The 18,319-nt window shown below is 46.9% G+C and overlaps 1 protein-coding gene across 1 annotated transcript; it reads right to left on the minus strand.

Annotated features, from left to right (window-relative positions):
• Positions 1 to 413: 413 nt before the first annotated feature.
• On the minus strand, positions 414 to 12,617 carry UNC119B (unc-119 lipid binding chaperone B). Its single transcript, XM_081123709.1, has 5 exons — positions 12,321 to 12,617; positions 9,531 to 9,644; positions 7,236 to 7,344; positions 6,940 to 7,112; positions 414 to 5,067 (listed from the first exon to the last, which is right to left on the minus strand). The coding sequence occupies exons 1-5, from the start codon at positions 12,562 to 12,564 to the stop codon at positions 4,955 to 4,957; spliced, it is 753 nt and encodes a 250-aa protein (XP_080979835.1). The 5' UTR covers positions 12,565 to 12,617; the 3' UTR covers positions 414 to 4,954.
• Between the last annotated feature and the right edge of the window lie 5,702 nt (positions 12,618 to 18,319).

Below are 18,319 nucleotides of genomic sequence, written 5' to 3' on the forward strand. Positions count from 1 at the left end.
AGAGAAATCAGACAATGGCTGCAAGGGGCTGGTGTGGAAGGAGGGAACTGGCCACAAACACCGGGAACTTGAGGGAACTTTTTAGGATGATGGAAACGCCCTGTATCATGATTGTGATGGGGGGGAAGAAGACTGTATACATTTCTCAATATCATCGAACTGTACTCTTAAATGAAGTGAATTTTACTATAGTTAAAGCACACCTTAACTTTTAAATATGAATATAAACTTTTAATTCCCAAAGGCCCCAAGCAAAATAAAGCAAAAATATTAAACCTAAAGCCCAATACTGTTCCCCAATTACCCTAGAAACCAGCTATGCTCAAACTATTTACAGAAAGGCCACCCCCATCCCATACCTGCTCCATCCAGCAACACAAGAGGCCCAGTCAGGAGACAAGAGAGGGTACATATACTGTGAAAATCTTTTATTTCTGTCTCTTATGGTAAAATAACATTTTATACAAATAAGTCACCTAGTTTACTCTGGACATAAAGAAAATAAAAACTGGAATGAGGGAGATGCGCCCGCCCCTCCCCCAGGAGACTGTTGCCATCGGCTAACCCCTGCTCCACTGTAACCACATGCGACTGAAAGGTGATCAAAAATGCCCCTATGTCGGAGGAGATGCAACAGGACTCCGTGGAATGTGCCACTCAGGCGTTGGAGAAATAACAGAGAAGGCTGTTGTGGCCCACGTAAGGAGTTTGAAGTGCGTGCTCCCTCCCTCTCAGAAGCTCGCCTGTGCCTTTCCCTTCCCCTTCTTTTTCCCCCCAAATGTGTTACCCTTTTTTTAAAAACAGTATGTTTTTATTGATTTTAGAGAGTGAGGAAGGGAGAGGGGAGAGAGAAACATCAGTGATGAGAAAGAAACATCAACATCTATCAGCTGCCTCCTGCACGCCCCTACTGGGGGTCGAGCCTGAAACCCAGGCATGTGCCCTGACCAGGAATTGAACCAGGACCTCTTGGTGCATGGGTCGACACTCAACCACTTAGCCACACCAGCCCGGCCAGATGCTACATTTGCCTTTCTCTGGCCTAAGCTCCAAGGGCCCTTCTGCTTCTGTAACTTGTTTCCTGAGCCTACGTTGCCCAGCTGGCTCACTTCTAGTGTCTCTTATAATTTGGAAGAAAAAAAAAAAGAGTTTGACAAGAAGTACAACCCCACCTGGCACTGCATCATGGGGAGGAACCTCGGTAGTTACGTGACACATGAAACCAAACACTTCATCTACTTCTATCTAGGCCAAGTGGCCATTCTTCTGTTCAAATCTGGTTAAAACCCCCACACAACCAGTGATCCATCCAAAAATAAGGATTGCAGCCTAAATTCCAAATACCAGAGACTGAAATCTTCAGCCTTGCCTGAAGGAACACCTTGATCTTGAACCACTGTGGTGGTTTGTACAGGGCATTCTCTGTACTCATTTGTTGTGGTTATAAAACAATTAGCAAAACAGAAAAAAATAAAAACTGGAATGAGGATCTCGGGTGAAGGGGAAAACAGAGGGACAGATCAGGTCATTGATGTTTCTTATATTCTGTGAAAAAACAGATTTACAAGGGAAAAAATACTTTCACAACTTCAATGATGTTACATGATCCTTGTAAAACAAGGGATAAATCCACCTCCAGCAGGTCCTTCTGTGGCTGAGACGGTCTATCACATGGAATGTAACATAACAGCTCATGATTAGGCTCCCACACAGGTACAGCAGCACCCTCTGCATCAGGAATCCTCATGCACTGGCACAGTGTCTGTGCTGATTTCTAGGACAGACAGCCCCTACCCCCCAAACCTCCTGGTGACAATGGCCACCAGAAGAAAGTGACTTTACAGAGGAAAAAGAGTACCCTGGGAGCCTACCAGGGTGGCAGAACATACTAAGGCAAGACTCACCCTATTTGTACATTAGACACAGCTTATTGTATCCACTCCACAAATGAGATCCACTGCAACTAAAAAAATAAGTTGAAGATTCCCCAGTCACGGCCATTTCAAGAATCACCAGTTTATGTTAGACCCAACATTCCCAAATCACTGCCCTTATTTGGGATTCGGATGGCCCAACAATGATGGCTGTCTTCAGGAAATCCTACATGCCCCTGAAAACTACCTTCTCTGCAAGATAACCTGGAGTTAACACATAAGGAGAGGATAGCCGACTTTAGCCCAGAACTACTAGCGTTATTTCCCACTTATTCTTTAGAACACAGAGTAAAATAAACCAGGATCTTCTTTGGAGAAGCAAGAAGGGAATCTCAGCCCAAAGGCTTCACAGGAAAAGAGAGGTTCTCTCCCAGGCAGTTCCAAGGCGGAGGGAAAAGAGCAAAACAGGAGTGGAAGCAGGCCCTGTGGCACCAAGTGGGCCCCCCAGGAGCTGTCTCTCAGATGCCAGCTCTGAAAAGAGAGTATGGCCTTCTGTGCAGGGGCTCTTTCCCTCCCATTGTATCACCCACAAGATAACGGCCATCAGCAGTCCAGATTCCTTCCTAACATGGCCTCCTGTGCTGATTAAACTTTTGATTGGTTCAGATACTTTCAGAGAAAGTATGCCTTCCAATTCTCTGCCCAATTCAGGTACAAAAGCTTGACTTTCAAACTCACCCTGGTTAATGCCCCAGAGTGGTGGTGCTTCTCAAGATTTCCTGAGCAGCTAGACACAAGAATCCAGTCTCAGGTAAAGAACACCAGACCTCCAGTTGCAGAAGATGGCAAACCCTGTCCTACTGGGCAGCTTGAGCACTTGGCCTAAAAACGGTCCCCATGGAGACTAAGGCAAGTCAGTGGGGAAGAGGACCCAGCACTCTTCCACCCAGAGTGCCTGCCTCCTCTGCCTGCTGTTCCTCCTCAAAAAAGCGAATACTGCGGATAAGAATCCACAGTGTACAATGACACCGTCTGCCCTGGGACGCATTTCCAAGACACACTCTACTGAGCAGAGCTCTGGGCAGCTCCAGAAACCACATCCTAGTTGCTAATTAAATATCAAATAGTAGAAACTCTCCCGATTGGGCTTCTGTCACAGACGGGGGTTTCTGAAGCTCGACAGAACAATGGCTAGAGGAGCCACGATGAGAAAGAGGAGGACAGCAGGCAGTGCTGATGTCTGCCCGCAGATGGGGAGGAAATGAGGGCGAGGCAGCCTTCCCCAGCAGCATATGGGACAGAGCCCCACGTAAGGCACCTGGATTTGTAGTGGGCTCCAGTTCTGAGATTTCCCCCAGTCTGCAGGGTGCATGGTCTCTTCCTTCCCTCATTGGTTGGATCCAGTGCTGGCACACAAGGCTAACCGAGGGCTTTGCTGTTAGCATCTGGCACAGCATAGACTCTGGCCTGGCACAAAGCACTGGGTCGAGGTTCAAGACACTCACGCTCTAGAAACCAAACTGGGAGCAACACTGGTCCATGAATGCATAGGGGTTTCTGTGGCCCAGTGCTGGCCCTCTTTCCCTGGCCCCACACTTTGGGAAACAGCTCTCTTATCACAGTCACTGTGGCAGTGACAGTGACTATTACCACATACCTGGGACCTTCCTACAGATACCTTCCTAATCAATGCTAAATCCTGGCCACAGCAACAATCTTCCTGGAATGGGCTGAGCACCTAAAGCCACCCACACAGACAACTAACTGCAGGAAGGAGGAGGTGAGAGTCTACCCAATAAAGGCCTAAGGATAAAAGTAGCAGGATGTGCAAGAAGTTTTTCTGAAAATACATCTCTCTGGAACGGGTGAAACAGGCTAAGGGGTCTCACACCCAAAAAGATTCCAACTAGCAGTTTGAAGGATTAGATATGCATTACTTAGATCTGACTTGCCAGGATGGTTCCAGAAACTACTTCAGTAGAAAGGCAGATAGAAAAATCCTCCTAAATAAGAAATCTACAAAGAATTTTAGAGGCAAATTCCATCAAAAGCCAATCTTCCAGGCTATGCTGTGAAGAGAAAATTCAATGCCTCCTTTAAGCAGCTGCTGGTTCGTAGCTATACCAGCCCCAACGTGAGCCAGATCCGCGCCAAGAGCCTGAACTGTGCTATAAGTCTAACTGCACATCACATATGCTGGGAACACCACTGATATTTTATAAAACCTCCCAAAAAGAAGCCTGGAAAAAACACACAATGCGGCCTGCTCTGGCCTCAAGAGATGACGATTCCAACAAAACCAACACATTCTGTTTCAGAAGATACTCAAAAATTAGGAGCAGGAGAAGCAGTTAGCTCCTCTCTCCTCCAGAATAATAACAGGAAGGCACTGCCTGGATGAAACCTTGCTGAATCCCCGGGGGGACTGGCTGGGGATCGTGCAAGTCAAACAGAGAAGCAGGCCTCGCCCTAAAATGGACCTTTCAGTGTGGAGCCTTACCCAGCCCCAGTGCCTTACCTTTTGGCACCACTCCTCCCCTCCACCCCCTTTCAAGTTTCTTTCCATTTGGTTTACAACTATGCACAGGCTGAGGTCAGAATGTGCTGATGGCAACACCGGAAATAAGAGCAGATGCCTGGAAGAGGCTGACCTTGCAGCTTCCCATAGCACCCAGGAACCTATAGAAGAGCTCTAACCTGCAGACATGCCAGCCAGAGCCTCCTCACCCGGGCACAGCTCTGCCAGAGACCCAGACTCGTCAGGACAACCAGTAGGCAGCTATGACTACATGAAAATAACTTTCTTTTTTATCTGGATTTGAGAAATCTTATCCTAATCTTTTACTTTACTATATAGTACTGCTGTGACCTAAGAGGCAGGGGAAAAAAGGAAAGAAAAAATACTGGGGAAGGAAACACAGCACTACTTGGCACCTCTCTTGGAGCACAGGAAACTGCCACCTGGCCTTGGCTTCCTGGGGCCAGGTTCCAGGTGTGTGACATACAGCAGCTTTAACCACTTCCATGTGCCAGGACCATGGGCCGCAGCAAAGCACCTCCCCTGTCCAGTCCCACAGCAGTTACTGGCCTCCGTTATAGGCATAATCAGCCTTGTTGTGCATTATCAGCTTGTTGTCAACAAAGTAGAAGCTGTCAGAACGGGTCTCGTAGGGATTTTCAATCATCAGACGAACTGCAAGTCAGGGAAAGGAAGAAAGCAAAGACTTAATGCGTGAGTCTGCCCCACGTTCTAGGTGAAAAAAACCTTAGTATCCCCTCTAAAATGCATAAGCTGGTCCTTCTGGAATATGTGAGTGTACTGTCCCAGAATACTGAAGTCAGAACAGGGGGAGCCAGCCTTTGAGAATTGGGGACCACAGAGGCCTCAAAACTGAACCTGATACCCACTTCAACATACGGATGCAATCAACTCCTCAAAGGCCCTCCTTGGTCATCCCAGCCAGATTCTGAGTCAGCACCCAGGGGATGTGCTTACCATTCTGCCAACACGGACCACAGCAACTTATTTACTCAGTGCTCCTCTGTTCACCTAGACATTCTGGTCCAAATACAAAAAGCTGTGCCTCACTAGGCCACTGCTCACAGGCACCCCGGCAACCCGAGGAATCCTAGGTGAACGTGAGTGCAGGGGAACCGAGGGCAAGGAGCTTTCTCCAGAGATGGCTCAGGGTGTTAACTTGGAAATGTTGCAGCAAAAGGTCTGTCTTGGGATCCAGATTTAAATCTTATTTGTTCAGGCAACTGCCCAGACCTCTTTAACCGTGTGGGAGAGTCAAGATAATTAAACAGTCACTACCTCTGACCAGTTTGGAGTTAATGATTACATGCTATTTTGAGGCCTCTGGAGGAAATGTTATTTTCACCACAGTTCTAAAAAGGTAAAACTGATTGTTGAAATTTCTTGAAATCTACCCAGGCTAAAGTTATTTGGTTTATATGCAGAATGTTGATCTCTACACGCTTTCAGCTTATTTGATTTCAAGAGGGGAAGTTGTATTGCCTTTAGTAGAAACTTAAAATGCTACACATAATCTTTTCTTATAAGTGTCTACAAATTCCAGCCCATCTTAGGGAGCAGGGGTCAAGCTGGGTTCAGATTCCTCACAAACACCCTGCCCCACATTTCACAACCCTCATTTTACCCGGGAACAGCAGTGCCACATGAATAGAGGACCTGGTTGTCAGAATGTGACAATTTTAAGGACCTTCAGAGTCTGAGAAAACTAGTCAGAAGTAGATCCCTCCCCACAACCCAACTAAATTCCACCACTATTCACAGGATCCCTTGCACATCCTCAGTGTTCTGGGGCAATTTTCTCTAATTCCTAACAGGATGCTAACCTGAGAGTCAGGCCAAAGTCACAGAAACTGGAAGAGCCTGTTCCTTCCCTCTCACAGGTCCGCCTCATCCTTTGCCTCGGGTGCTCTCTGTGCTTTCCCCAGTCCTTCCTCCATACAACCACAGGATTTCTCTTCCTAAGACACTGCTTCCGCCATGTCACTCCTGCTCCAAAGCCTGTAACAGCTCCCCAGCTCCTGCTGAATCTGGTCTAACAGTTTCTTCATCAACCTTCTACTTGCAGGGAATGAGCAAGAGGAAGTCCCCAGACATATGATTCTATTTAGCCCAGTTTCACATCTAGCTGTGATTAAGGAAAAAGTGAGAGTGCCGAGTGCCAAGCACGGATGAGCAGAACACAGTGGGAAACCATGACTAACAGTGCACAGGAGAGGTGGTGCATCTAATCAGAGTCCCAGGGATTGTCATGGGCCTCCTCTTATCTCCCTCAGTCATGCCCTTTCCCACAGCAGGGAGATAGCCTGTGTTATTAAAACCTTCCACCCTCATATGGGCAGCGTCAGAGTTTGAAACATTGCACAGGAGCAACAGGAAATGAGAAGCCTGAGGTCAAATGACTAGAGATGGATGCATCATGTCACTATTTCCTGCCTCTGCAAAATGAGGGCGTTGGACCAGGTGGATTTCAGGGTTCCTTCCTTCTAGCCCAAGAATCTAGAATGCTGTACAAGTCGGAATACGTACTGACATCCTCAGAAAGCTGCGGAAACTCATAGATATGTTCACAAGTGTTCCTGCTGCTGGGGATGCAGAAGCCGAAATCAAAGTCAAAATTTTTCAGCAAGCGCTCTCGGAAATAGTGCCGTTCGATCATCCGGAAGTTTGACACAGGTTTGTCTCCCACGGTGAACTCCACCCTGCAAAATCAATCTCTGTGAGCCCTACTTTGTCCCCTCCCTCCTCTAAAGCCAACCCCACTGAGAACATTCTTCTCTGTAACCAAGCAGAACGTGCTCCCCTCAGGAAGTTCTGGTACTCACGTAGCCCCGACTGTCCGGAGGCGGAGAAATGCTGGTGTGAACTGATACCGGACAAAACGTCCCGCGCTGACATCCGCATCTCCGCCTTCCTCCTCCTCCTCCTCCTGGTCTGAAAGGCACAGAACCCTGAGCACCACCAGTCCAAACAGCACAACCAACTGTACCACCGCCAGCGGGACGGCCGGTATTTACTATTCACCTGTTATGTGCCAGTCCTGTGCTACAGGCTGCAGAGAAGCCTCACAACTGCCCTAAGAGGTATCACTATCACCACCATTTTACACATCAGGAAGCTCAGGCACAGAGAGGTTAGTAACATGTCCAAAGTCTCCCAAACAGTAAATGGAGGGAGCAGGGATTTGAATCTAGGTCCATCTGACTGAAGGCCTATTGACCAAGTTGATGTGTCAGCCACTAACCAAAAAAATAAGACTAAAGAAGCTGAGACTAATCAAAAGGCTCCTCTGGGGAATGCAAACATTTCTGACAGGTAGCAAAGACAAACCCCTAGAAAGGATTCTGTTTAAATGGAAGACACTGACCTACAGCCTTGGAGGACTGTACTTCCTTGGACTGGAGCCTATTCCAGGCCACACCAGGCCCAACACTGACTCCCTGGGAAAGGGTGAAGCAGACTGGCAGTGAACCAATGTGTGGGACCTGAATGAGGGTACACAAGGTAATGATGGTCTCTGGTCTAGTTCCAGGAAATGAAAGATTTGTAAAATGAATCAGAAAACCATTCTAATATGAACAAAAAGATAGTTCCCCCTACAAGCGACCCAGTGTCCAGCAAAGATATTTTCTCCAGGTCTAGGCTGAACATGGGTGCAACACAAGAGAAGTCTTTTTTAGCATCAAACATCTTTGCCTGTGACAAGCCCAAGAGCAACTGGGAAACCAGCTTGAGTAGGGTTTGTACCCAAAGACTCTTGAGCCCTGGCTCCAACCATGTGATTCAAAGAGAGTCAGACCAAACCTTCTCACGGATTCCAATTCATCCAACCAAGTGCTGCTGGAGGGAACTGACTCAGTGTGAGCACATTCTAAGTGAGTCAAGATCCTTACAGGTAGACTGGAGAGGTTAAACAGCAAAGTATATTGATAGTATCTGCAGCTGACATTCTTGAGACAGTTCAGTTTTGCACTGAAATGACTACTCTGAGCCCAGTCTAATTCAAATCCATACACATGAATAGTCCCAGGGTCCCTGAAACATCCTAAGTACTAAAACGTGTGGCTTAGGGATGTGAACTCCTCAGACCCAGGAAACTAGCTGGCCCTGACCCTCCCAAAGAAGCTAAGTACCCACAAGCTTGAGCTTTTAGGTGCCTTGATCAGCACTAGATGACGGCAGCATAAAAAACACTGGGTGGGATGAGGAGACCAGGGCTCTCATCTTGACTATGCAACTAATCTGAGATGGGACTTGCCCAGGAAAGTCTTCTGACTTACAGAATTTAAAGGCTCTTTCTGAGTAGCAAATCCGGTGACAAAAGCTTTGCAAAGACTTAATACAGCCACAGTTGATACCCTGAAGGGTTATCTGTGCTGGTGTTCTAACAACTAACTCCAGGGGGTGCTAAACCTCCAGTGATGTGCTCCAAAGACAGTGTGGTCCCCCAGGCAGAAATGAATCACTCTGAAACTGCATCACAAGCACAGGAAGCGCCTATTCAAGGCTAATTTAAGGAATCCCAAGGAGATGAGTTCATAGACCTGGGCTTTCTGTTCATCCAGAAAATGTGGTGGAGATTAAAATCCAAACCAGGTCTTACTGGGAAATATGAGACACTGTTCAAAGGAATGACAGTGAGAAGACAGGTGAAACTGCCTCAGGGTCTGGACTGGAACCCTCAGTATCAGCCTTCTAGTGTCCCCCCAAGACTCAAGGCTCAGGTGAGCTTTTCTCGTTACAGTTTAATTTCAAAGATTCTTTTCCTAAGTGGAGGTAAACTGGTTAAGACGAAAGAGCACAGGACCTCAGGCAAGTCACTTGGAAATTCTGGCCTCAGTTTCCTTATTTGTAAAATGGGGATAACTCCTCCTCCCAAAGGTATGAGGATTACATGAGCTGATTTAAACAGAAAGCCATGAGACACAGTAACCCACACAAACATCAGCCTCTCAACTCCGCTCCAAACCAGCATGCCAGGCAGACCAGGCTTTGGGAGCAGGTCATGGAAGTAGGACACACTGGAGTCCATGACACAGGGTGCAATGGGACACAACAACTCAAGCTCCAGAGGCGTTCTGCTCCAACTATCAAGTGGCCATTACAATATAGAGGCCTACCTGAAACACAAGGTTTGGCAATCTCAAAAAGCACTGTCCCTGTCTCCAAATCGCGAATTTTGAAGCGGGTGAAATCAATACTGTAGATGTTGTCTTCGGGTTTACATAAATAATCTGAAAATGAGAGAGACACATGCTGTTAAATAATTCTCCAAAACTACCACTCACTTATTTCTCAAATTTTGAGGCACACTGAGGTTTTTTTTCTTACACAGCTCTCTTAAAATATACACAAAAACTTACGTTATAAGCAAAAGTTGTGTGTGGAGATAACACTTGCAGAAACAGGAATAAAAAGGCTTTCTTTGAAAACACCTCAAAAATGGCCTACAAACCGATCTATCAACTTGGATGTCACAAAAGGGCACAATTTTTTTTAAACTTCATTTTAAAACACTTATGCTGATCTTATGGCTAATATAGTGTCTGTTCACCAAAATATCACAAAGTAGAGACTAGCTAACTTTTTCTGTAGAATCAGATCATAAATGATTTAGGCTTTGAAGCCACTCAGTCTCTATCACAACTACTCAACTCACAGACAACACGTAAATGAATAAGCATGGCTATATTCTAACAAAACTACTTATGGACACTAATATATGAATTTTATATTACCATGTGTTGCAAGATAGTATTCCCTTTCCCCCCTCAACTATTTAAAAATGGGAGAACCATTCTTAGCTTGTGGGCTGTACAAAATCAGGTGATGGGCCATATCTGCATGGGGAGCAGGACAGGCTTGGTGGTGAAGGTTTTGGGCCAAAGTGAAGTAGCGCCCACAACAAACTAAGCAGCTAATCAAAATAGCATCTATCGATCATAGAAAATTTCACTGATTTCTTTCTGAGATAACTCCTGACAGCATCTTCTCCACAAGTCATTCTGGTACTTTATTTTCTCTTGTCTGCTTGTGTTAGTTGTTTCATGTTTTGCCAGCTGTCTCTCCAGTAAGATGGCAAACTTGAGAGCTACTGATTATTCTGTAACTTCTAAAAAGGCTGAGATAGGTTCTGCATTTTTAGCAGGTACTCAGTAAATAACTTGAACAGAACAGACTTGAAGAAGAGTCACAAGCCCTGGCCAGTGTGGCTCAGTTGGTTGGAGCATTGTCCCAAGCACTGAAAGGTTTCAGGTTCGATTACTGGTCAGGGCACATACCTAGATTGTGGGTTCGATTCCCAGTTGGGGCACATACAGGAGGCAACCGATTGATGTTGTCTCTCACATATATGTTTCTCTTTCTTCTTCCCCCCTCTCTAAAATCAATGAAAATATATCTTTGAGTGATTAAAGAAAAAAGAAGAGTAACAAAATCCAGAGGTCACCAAGCTCTGACCTGTGGCTTTCTCCAGTAAGCTGCAGAGCACCAACCCTAAGCTCCTACACGGGACCTGAGTGCCCACCAAGAATGTTGCTTTGGGCCAGGCATTAGAATGGCCTACTTCATCTCTGATATCAGGATAAAGCATGAGGTTAGAAAGACCAGGTGATGAGCACTTCTGTACCTTCCGAGTCCCAAATGAAAACTGGGTGAGACAGAAGCAGCTTTTTCACAATGTTTCAATGAAAGTGAATAGAAAGACCTCCTAAAGATATACTCAGGTATGCAAAGGACAGTCCCAACCCAAAGAGTGATGAAAAATGGGGACATCAAAATGTCCAGAATCAAATTAAAACTATTTGAGGAGATGGGAATTCCCTTTCATCCAGTCTGGACCAAGGTCCACCCCACCCCCAGACTCCCACCCCCAAATTACTGGAGCTGCCACCTGCTCCCCAGGGTACACCTGAGCAGCCCTGGGCTGACAATTAAAGCAATTCAGCAGATAACACTATGGCAGCCTCAGATCCATCAAGGGAGAGCTGGTGCTGCAAGATTAGATGTCTGGAGGGGGGGGGTGGGGGGGATGGGCAGGGCAAGCAGGGCCTAACTGGGTGGCTGTAAATTCTTGGGGGTAAATAGCAAAAGATGCCAAGTCAGGGCCTGCCTTGGAAGAAAAAGGGAGGGGATCCAGGTTAGGGAGTGGGCAATGTATTTCTTCCCACCCTCCCTTATATCAATGAAAAGGTGTAGGATGGTTGCATTTTATGACAGAAACACATTTCTGAAACCCTCGCTTAATTCTTAATTCACTGCAACAAGTGTCAAAAGTAGGATTCACATTTCAGATTTTGTAAAAAACTGAAACTTTATTTTTGTTTATGTGGCACTGTTTTAAATTTGCATGAAATGCCACAGGCAACGTGTCTGAGGAAGGAAGAGCCCACCCGCACACAAAGGGGAAATGCTGGGACCAAAATGGGTAGGGAGCCAAAGCGGGCTGGAAAGGGTGGAGTGGAGGGAAACGCAGAGAAAACAGGTAGGGGTCTGGGCTGCAGAGCAGCGAGCAGACGGGGGGAGGGGGCCTGGCTGAGCGGGAACTTCACTGATGGCTGGAGGGCTTCCAGGAAGAGGCGGCAGCGGGCCCACTTACCAGGGTCCGGAGGATCCGGTTAAGCTAAGGGGCCCCCACCCAAGCAAGTGCAGCTGAGGCGGCGAACGGCCCGGCCTCAGCGCCGCCCGGCCAAGGGGCTGCCGGTGTGGCCAGACTCGGAGGAATGCAGTTACGCTCAAGGGGAGCCCCTTCCCTACCAGGTCTGGGTGACGGGGGGGCAGCGCGGCCTGACCGGCCGGAGAGGGGAAGGTGGCCGGGCGGACCCCGGGCCGGGCGAGCGGCGGGCTCCGCTGCAGGCTGCAAGGGGCCCGAGGCCCGGCGCGAGGGGAGGGCGCGGCCGCCCCGCACTCACTCTCGGTGACCCGGCTGAGGCGCAGGACGTGCTCGGGCCGGATGGCGTCCAGAGCCAGCAGCTCCTGCTCCGTGACCGCTGCCCCGAGGCCGTCGTCAGCCGCGTGGTGGGGCGCCTGCCGCCGCGCCTTGAGCCGGTTCAGGACGCCGCCGCCCGCCTTCTTCTTCTCCTCCTTGCCAGCCAGCAGCCCCCGCGGCCCAGCCGTCGACCCCGCGCCCGCCGCCTTCGGGTTCGACCCGCTCATCGCTCCGCCGCCAAGATGGCCGCCGCCTCCACAGCGCCGTAACTATGGAGAGCGGGGGCGTGGCCGGGGCGGCACCTGGGGAGGGCAGAGGCGGGGCCTGCGGGGCAGCCCTTCGCCAGCTCCGTTCCAGCCAGGTGGTGGGCCCTAGGGGTGCCTGGGGATTTAGTACCCTGTACTCTACCAGACCCCCCAGGGCACCCCAGGTGTTTTTTTAAAATACCTCGTACGGTCAAATGACTGTCATACAAATTGTGGACATCTTGAGAAAATGTTTTTTAATCTGTAGCATACAAGGTAAGTTTAAAGTGCTTGTTATGCAGAGGCAGCTTTTCCAATTACAGTCATTCCTAAACCCCTTGGGCTAGACACTGGGCTGGACTACAGGGAATATAAGATGAACAAGGTGAGGGATTTGCGGTATTGGGTAGTCTAGCTATTGACTGACACACAGCGTAGGTCCCCTATAGTGATTATTGACTGGATGAATGAATGAGTGAAGGAAAGCCTGAAGAGCACCCGGCTGTGGAGGAGCTCCCAGTTTTTTGGGGAAGACTGTGGAGTACATAATTCATTTTGTGACCCATCCTCTTGGCCAGCCCAGCAGGTGTGAATGAACCAGAGGACAAACCAGAGGGCTGACTGCTGTAAGAGGAACATACAGCAAAGGTGTTACCCGCGTACACAGGAGTGGTCTGGGGGATCAGAGGGAGGCTTCATGGTGGCTTCTGCATGGAACCTAGAAAGTTAACCATAATTTCACCAGCTGGAAGTGGGTAGGGGTGGGGGAATGCCGCCTTTTATACCCCAAGTGGCTCCTTCTCTAGGGATCCCTAATAGTGATTATTGATTGGATGAATGAATGAGTTGGAGGCCTGGGCCTGACTGATGCAGTGTGTCTGCTAAGTCTGATTTCACCTCTCAGTTAGGCTAGAGTGAAACTCTCCCCTCTCCCCATAGTCAAGTCTCAAGACTTGCTGGGTGTCTCTCACCTGATGGGAGGGCCTTGGGAGGGGTTGACAGGCCTAGCCTGGTTCTTGGACAAAATCCAAACCTGACTCCACCCCAGTTGCCCAGCCTCGTGGGATAGTATGTGGCCAAGTTCCTACATAAATGCTGTCCTGTCTTTCAGAGCTTACCACTGGGTGGCACTTACTGAACCTTTTGGGCAAATTTTAATAGATGTGTACAAAGAATTAAAGTCTTTCCCTCTGCAAACAACTCTTTTAAACCACTCAGCAGTGAGTGGTTACTAAAGAATTTCCAGAACTTTTAATATGCTACTTGATTGTGAATCACCAAGAGGGGGGCTTCACATGCATCCACTTCCCACTTACTTGCTCACTGGGTCTTTGTTCTTAGGGCACCAGGACTAGAGTTACGTACCTGGACCCAACTTTTCTCTTTCTAGGGATAACAAATGTATTAACCCCTTTACCTGCAATTCCACATCCAGGAACTTAGCCTACATGTAAGCACAAAGATTTTTTTACTGCAGTACCATTTGTAACATTTAAAAGTATTACCAGCAGAGTTGTGCAGCGGAAGCGTGCTGGACCCGTAAAATATTACCATCACCCTGGCCAGTGTTGCTCAGTGGTTAGAGCATCGGGTTCGATTTCCAGTCAAGGGCATGTGCCTCCATTGCAGGTTCGTGCCCTGACCCTGGTCAGGGCATATGCGGGAGGCAACAAATTGATGTGTCTCACATGGATGCTTCTCTCTCTCTCCCCCCTTCCTCCCTCCCTCTCCTTCCATTCTCTCTAAAAACCAATGAAAAAAAGATCTTCAGGTGAGGATTAACAAAATAAAAAATAAAAATAAAAAATTACCATAAATTCATAATTGCATTCATGTTATGCAGCTGTTAAAAAGAATGCCATCTATCTATATGCACTAGTTTGGAGAGATCTCAAAGATATATTAAGAGGGGCAGGAAAATAGAATCCCATTTGTTTAAAATAAAAAGTATATAAATATGCAGATGTGTATTTGTAACTGCAAAGGAAGGGGTTTAGATATAAAGTGTTAAGTATGGTTCCCTCTGGGAAGGAGAGCACTGGAAGGGACTAAACGGGAATTTATTCACTTGTGACACTATTTAGAGCTACTTCTGTACTATTTTATCACAACAAGCATAGGATCAAGGGCTGCTTGTGTATTTATATAAAAAGAATCTTAGGATCTATTTCTGGAAGGCAGAGGCTAAGCCAAAGTAGCCTTATTTTCTCTTAAAATTAAAAGCAACCTCAATCTCAATCACTTTTTTCTGTTAAAAAAAAAATTAAATAAATACTGCCATATAAGGGACTTGGGGCCTGTAGTCTCTCTAGTCACTACCTATGAATTGTGGTTAAAAGGAAAAGACTATGTCTTTAGGAAAACAGAAAACATAGAAAAAAGAAAAAATATATTTATATATCCCTTTTTTAAAAAGGCGTAGGAAAAATTAGGACTGGAACCTCCAATTTCCTTAAGGTATGTCAAAAGGCTCTTTTAAGAAAGTTTCTCAATGCACCACACAATCATTTGATAAAATTGTTGACAGAGATAATCTGGAAGACAAATTATATATGTTGTAAATTTGTAAATCAAGAAATAAAGATGAAAAAAGAATGCAAAAAAATTAAGTTTTTTGAAAAGTACATATACTAACACTCCATTTGAAGGAAAAAGGAAAATTGAGATTTACCACATTAAGAATAACCCCAAGGTTTCCCTGGGCTAGATCCTGGAGGACTGAAGTAAAAAGGCTGGCTTCCCTTTCACCCGGGCTGGGTGCTCTGCCAGTCCTATTCCTTCATTGTTTGTTTTCTGTGAGAGATGTGACAGTGCCTGTTTTCCAGGGCAGTCGGAGAGTACTCAGGCAGTCTGCCTCAAATCAGGCCAGGCAGGTGGGGCCTGGAGCTGGTGCAGCCAAGGTAAGCAAGATATCAGAGGGCTTTTTTTCTGCAGAGGCTGGAAGTTCAGTCCTCCTTCCTCCCCCTCCCTGGCCTGCACTGCATTAGTGAGTCCTGGCTGGGGGGTCAGGAATGCCCAAAGCTAATACTTTCCCTAGTACCCAAGTCACTTCTTTCCTTGGCTGAGGGCTATTTTGAAAAAGCATGAATGTATTATTTATATCCCTCCTGTTTCCAAACAGGACTTCTGGCATATTCCAAAGTCATATAGCACAAGATTGGTGAATGAAAATTCATGTAGCCCTGTCGGGGGCAGTACTTTCAAAATTTTAAAAGCATATACTGTTTGATCCAGTAATTCCTTAATGGAATTCTAAAGAAACATTTGCACATGTGCGCAATAAAAACATTTAAGTATAAACGTGTATATGTACATATATATTTAAATACATAAATGTATAAAAGATACACACCAAACTGTCACCCATGTTATCCTCTAGGGATTAAAGTAGTAGGAACAAGAAAGATAAGTTTTCACATTTTGCACACCATATAATTTTTTTTTAAATGTATTTATGCACTGGGTCTTAAAAAGTTACTTTCTTTGGCAGAGAAAGAGTAAAATAATAAAACTCCATGTAACCATCACTCAGCTTCATCAGTTATCTACATTCAAAAGATTCCTTTTAAAAAATAGTATGTCATACCCGGCCTGCGTGGCTCAGCAACTGAGCACTGACCTAGGATCCAGGAGATCGAGGTTTGATTCCCAGTCAGGGCACATGCCTGGGTTTCGGGCTCGACCCCCTGTGGGGGAAGTGCAGGAGGCAGCCAATCAATCACTCATCATTGATGTTTCTCTCTCTCTCTCTCTCTCTCTCTCTCTCTGAAATCAATAAAGACATATCTTTTAAAAACATGTTTTAAAAAAAATAGTATGTCATGCCCTGGCCGGTGTGGCTCAGCGGGTTGAGCATCAACCCATGCACCAAAAGGTCACCAGTTGGATTCCTGGTTGGGGTGCATAAGGGAAGCGGCCAATTGATGTTTTTCTCACATTGATCTCTCTTAAAAAAAAAAAGAAGAAAAAAGATAGTATGTTGTGGCATTAAGAGCACAGGTTTTGTAGTTAGAACTGAGTTCCAGTCCTCACTCTGCCACTTACCAGCTATGTGGCTCTGGGCAGGTCATTTATCCCCTGAGCCTTTGTCTCCTCATTTATAAGTCAGGCTAGTCACACGTCTTTCCTAAGGGTGTGAAGGGGAGATGAAAAACAGCAACAAAAAGCACTAGGCTGGTGCTAGGGACAGTGTGGACAGTGTCTCATGAATGGTCGCTAATGCAATGTATTTAAGCGGCCTGTTTCTCCAGGACCCCTTTTTCTGCTGAGGGGAGGCACACTGGACAGGGAGAAGCCATGGAGCTGGATTGGAAAGTGCAGCGACTGAAAAGAGCCCTCAAGTCGGAAGCAAGAGGAAACGAGCTGAGGACCAGGCATTGAGGAAGCAACAGCTGGATTCAAGTGGAAGCAGTGAGGAAACCCAGGGGAGCAAGTCTTAGTACAAGGCCTAAGCCAAAAAAGCAAGTGGGGTTATTTTTATCAATACAAGCGGCTAGCAACAAACAACAGTCAACTCTTGAGCTAGAGGACGGCAGTGAGGTGCCTTCCATCTCAGGTTGCTAGAGAGCAGAGGCAAGCCCGCTCCATGGCCTCCTAGCTCCACCTCCTTTCTGCCTTGACCCTGCACCACTGCTATAGCAACAACTTTCCAGTAAATGCTGGAAAAACTCATCCCTCTTCCTCTATGGGGGATGAAGCGGGGGTGGGGTACTAAGTATGAAGAAAGGTCCGACACACCGGCTCCGGCTCCAGCCAACCGGGAGCCTGATTTCCTTAGAAGATTAAGATCTGGACCCAAGGAGTGGTTTAACCCAACCCCCAGCACTTGGCCCAAGATCTTCTGTCAGACAATTTCCCTCCCTGCAACTCCCTAGAGCAGGGCTTCTTCAGGTCTCTTCCCCATTTGGCGGCTCATGCAAAGCTACTTGAAATAGTAACAGCTAAATCTGAATTGGTAAAGAACTCCAGTTATGGGTGGGCTCAAGCTAAGAAAGAAGCTCTGTGGGCCTCCTGGCTTATTTGGGTCCTGAGAACAGACTCCATCAACACTGGCCTCATTCTTAGAGCTGAGCACTGAATTCTGCTCTTTAAGGGATAACTGGGGGAGGTAGGCCAAACTCTCCCTCCCTCTGCCCAAACCAGCAGCCTCCATTCCTGCCTGGAGGAATACAGCAGGTAGGGTCTGGAGCCATTTCAGAGCATCATGGGGAAGCAGGAGGCAGTAGAGAGTAATGACTAAGAGCAACAGTACTCACGTAAAACCCCCAGCTCTGCCTTCTGCTAGCTGTGTGGCTTTGGGCGAGTAACGTCACCTCTTAAAGGCTAAAACCAACTGGTTTGTTGAAGATTAAACAGAGATAACATCTGTAAAAGCGCTTGGCACTGTGCCTATTCATTTCAAGGGCTCAAGAAAGGATATCTATAATTACTATTCTTACAGCCTTAAAAAGAACACGGGCTTTGCTGGCAGATAGACTGGGTGTGAGTCCTGGCTTGACCACTTACTGATTAGCCTGGGATAAATCACTGAAGCTTTTTGAGTTTCTGTACCTCAGCTGTGAAATGTGGCAGATAAATTACAGGGGGGAAATCCCTCCTGCTCTTTCTGCCCCTTCCCAAAGTATACTCAACACTGACAATACACCAGAAAAGGAAAAAGCAGAGAAAACAGTCCCATGACTTAGTGTGCTCACAGGCTGTGGTGGAAGCTGAGGGAAAGAGGAGAGGAGAGGTAGAG

The sequence above is a fragment of the Miniopterus schreibersii genome, assembly GCF_964146895.1.
Source record: "Miniopterus schreibersii genome assembly, chromosome: 20".
In the NCBI taxonomy this organism is placed as follows: Eukaryota; Metazoa; Chordata; class Mammalia; order Chiroptera; family Miniopteridae; genus Miniopterus; species Miniopterus schreibersii.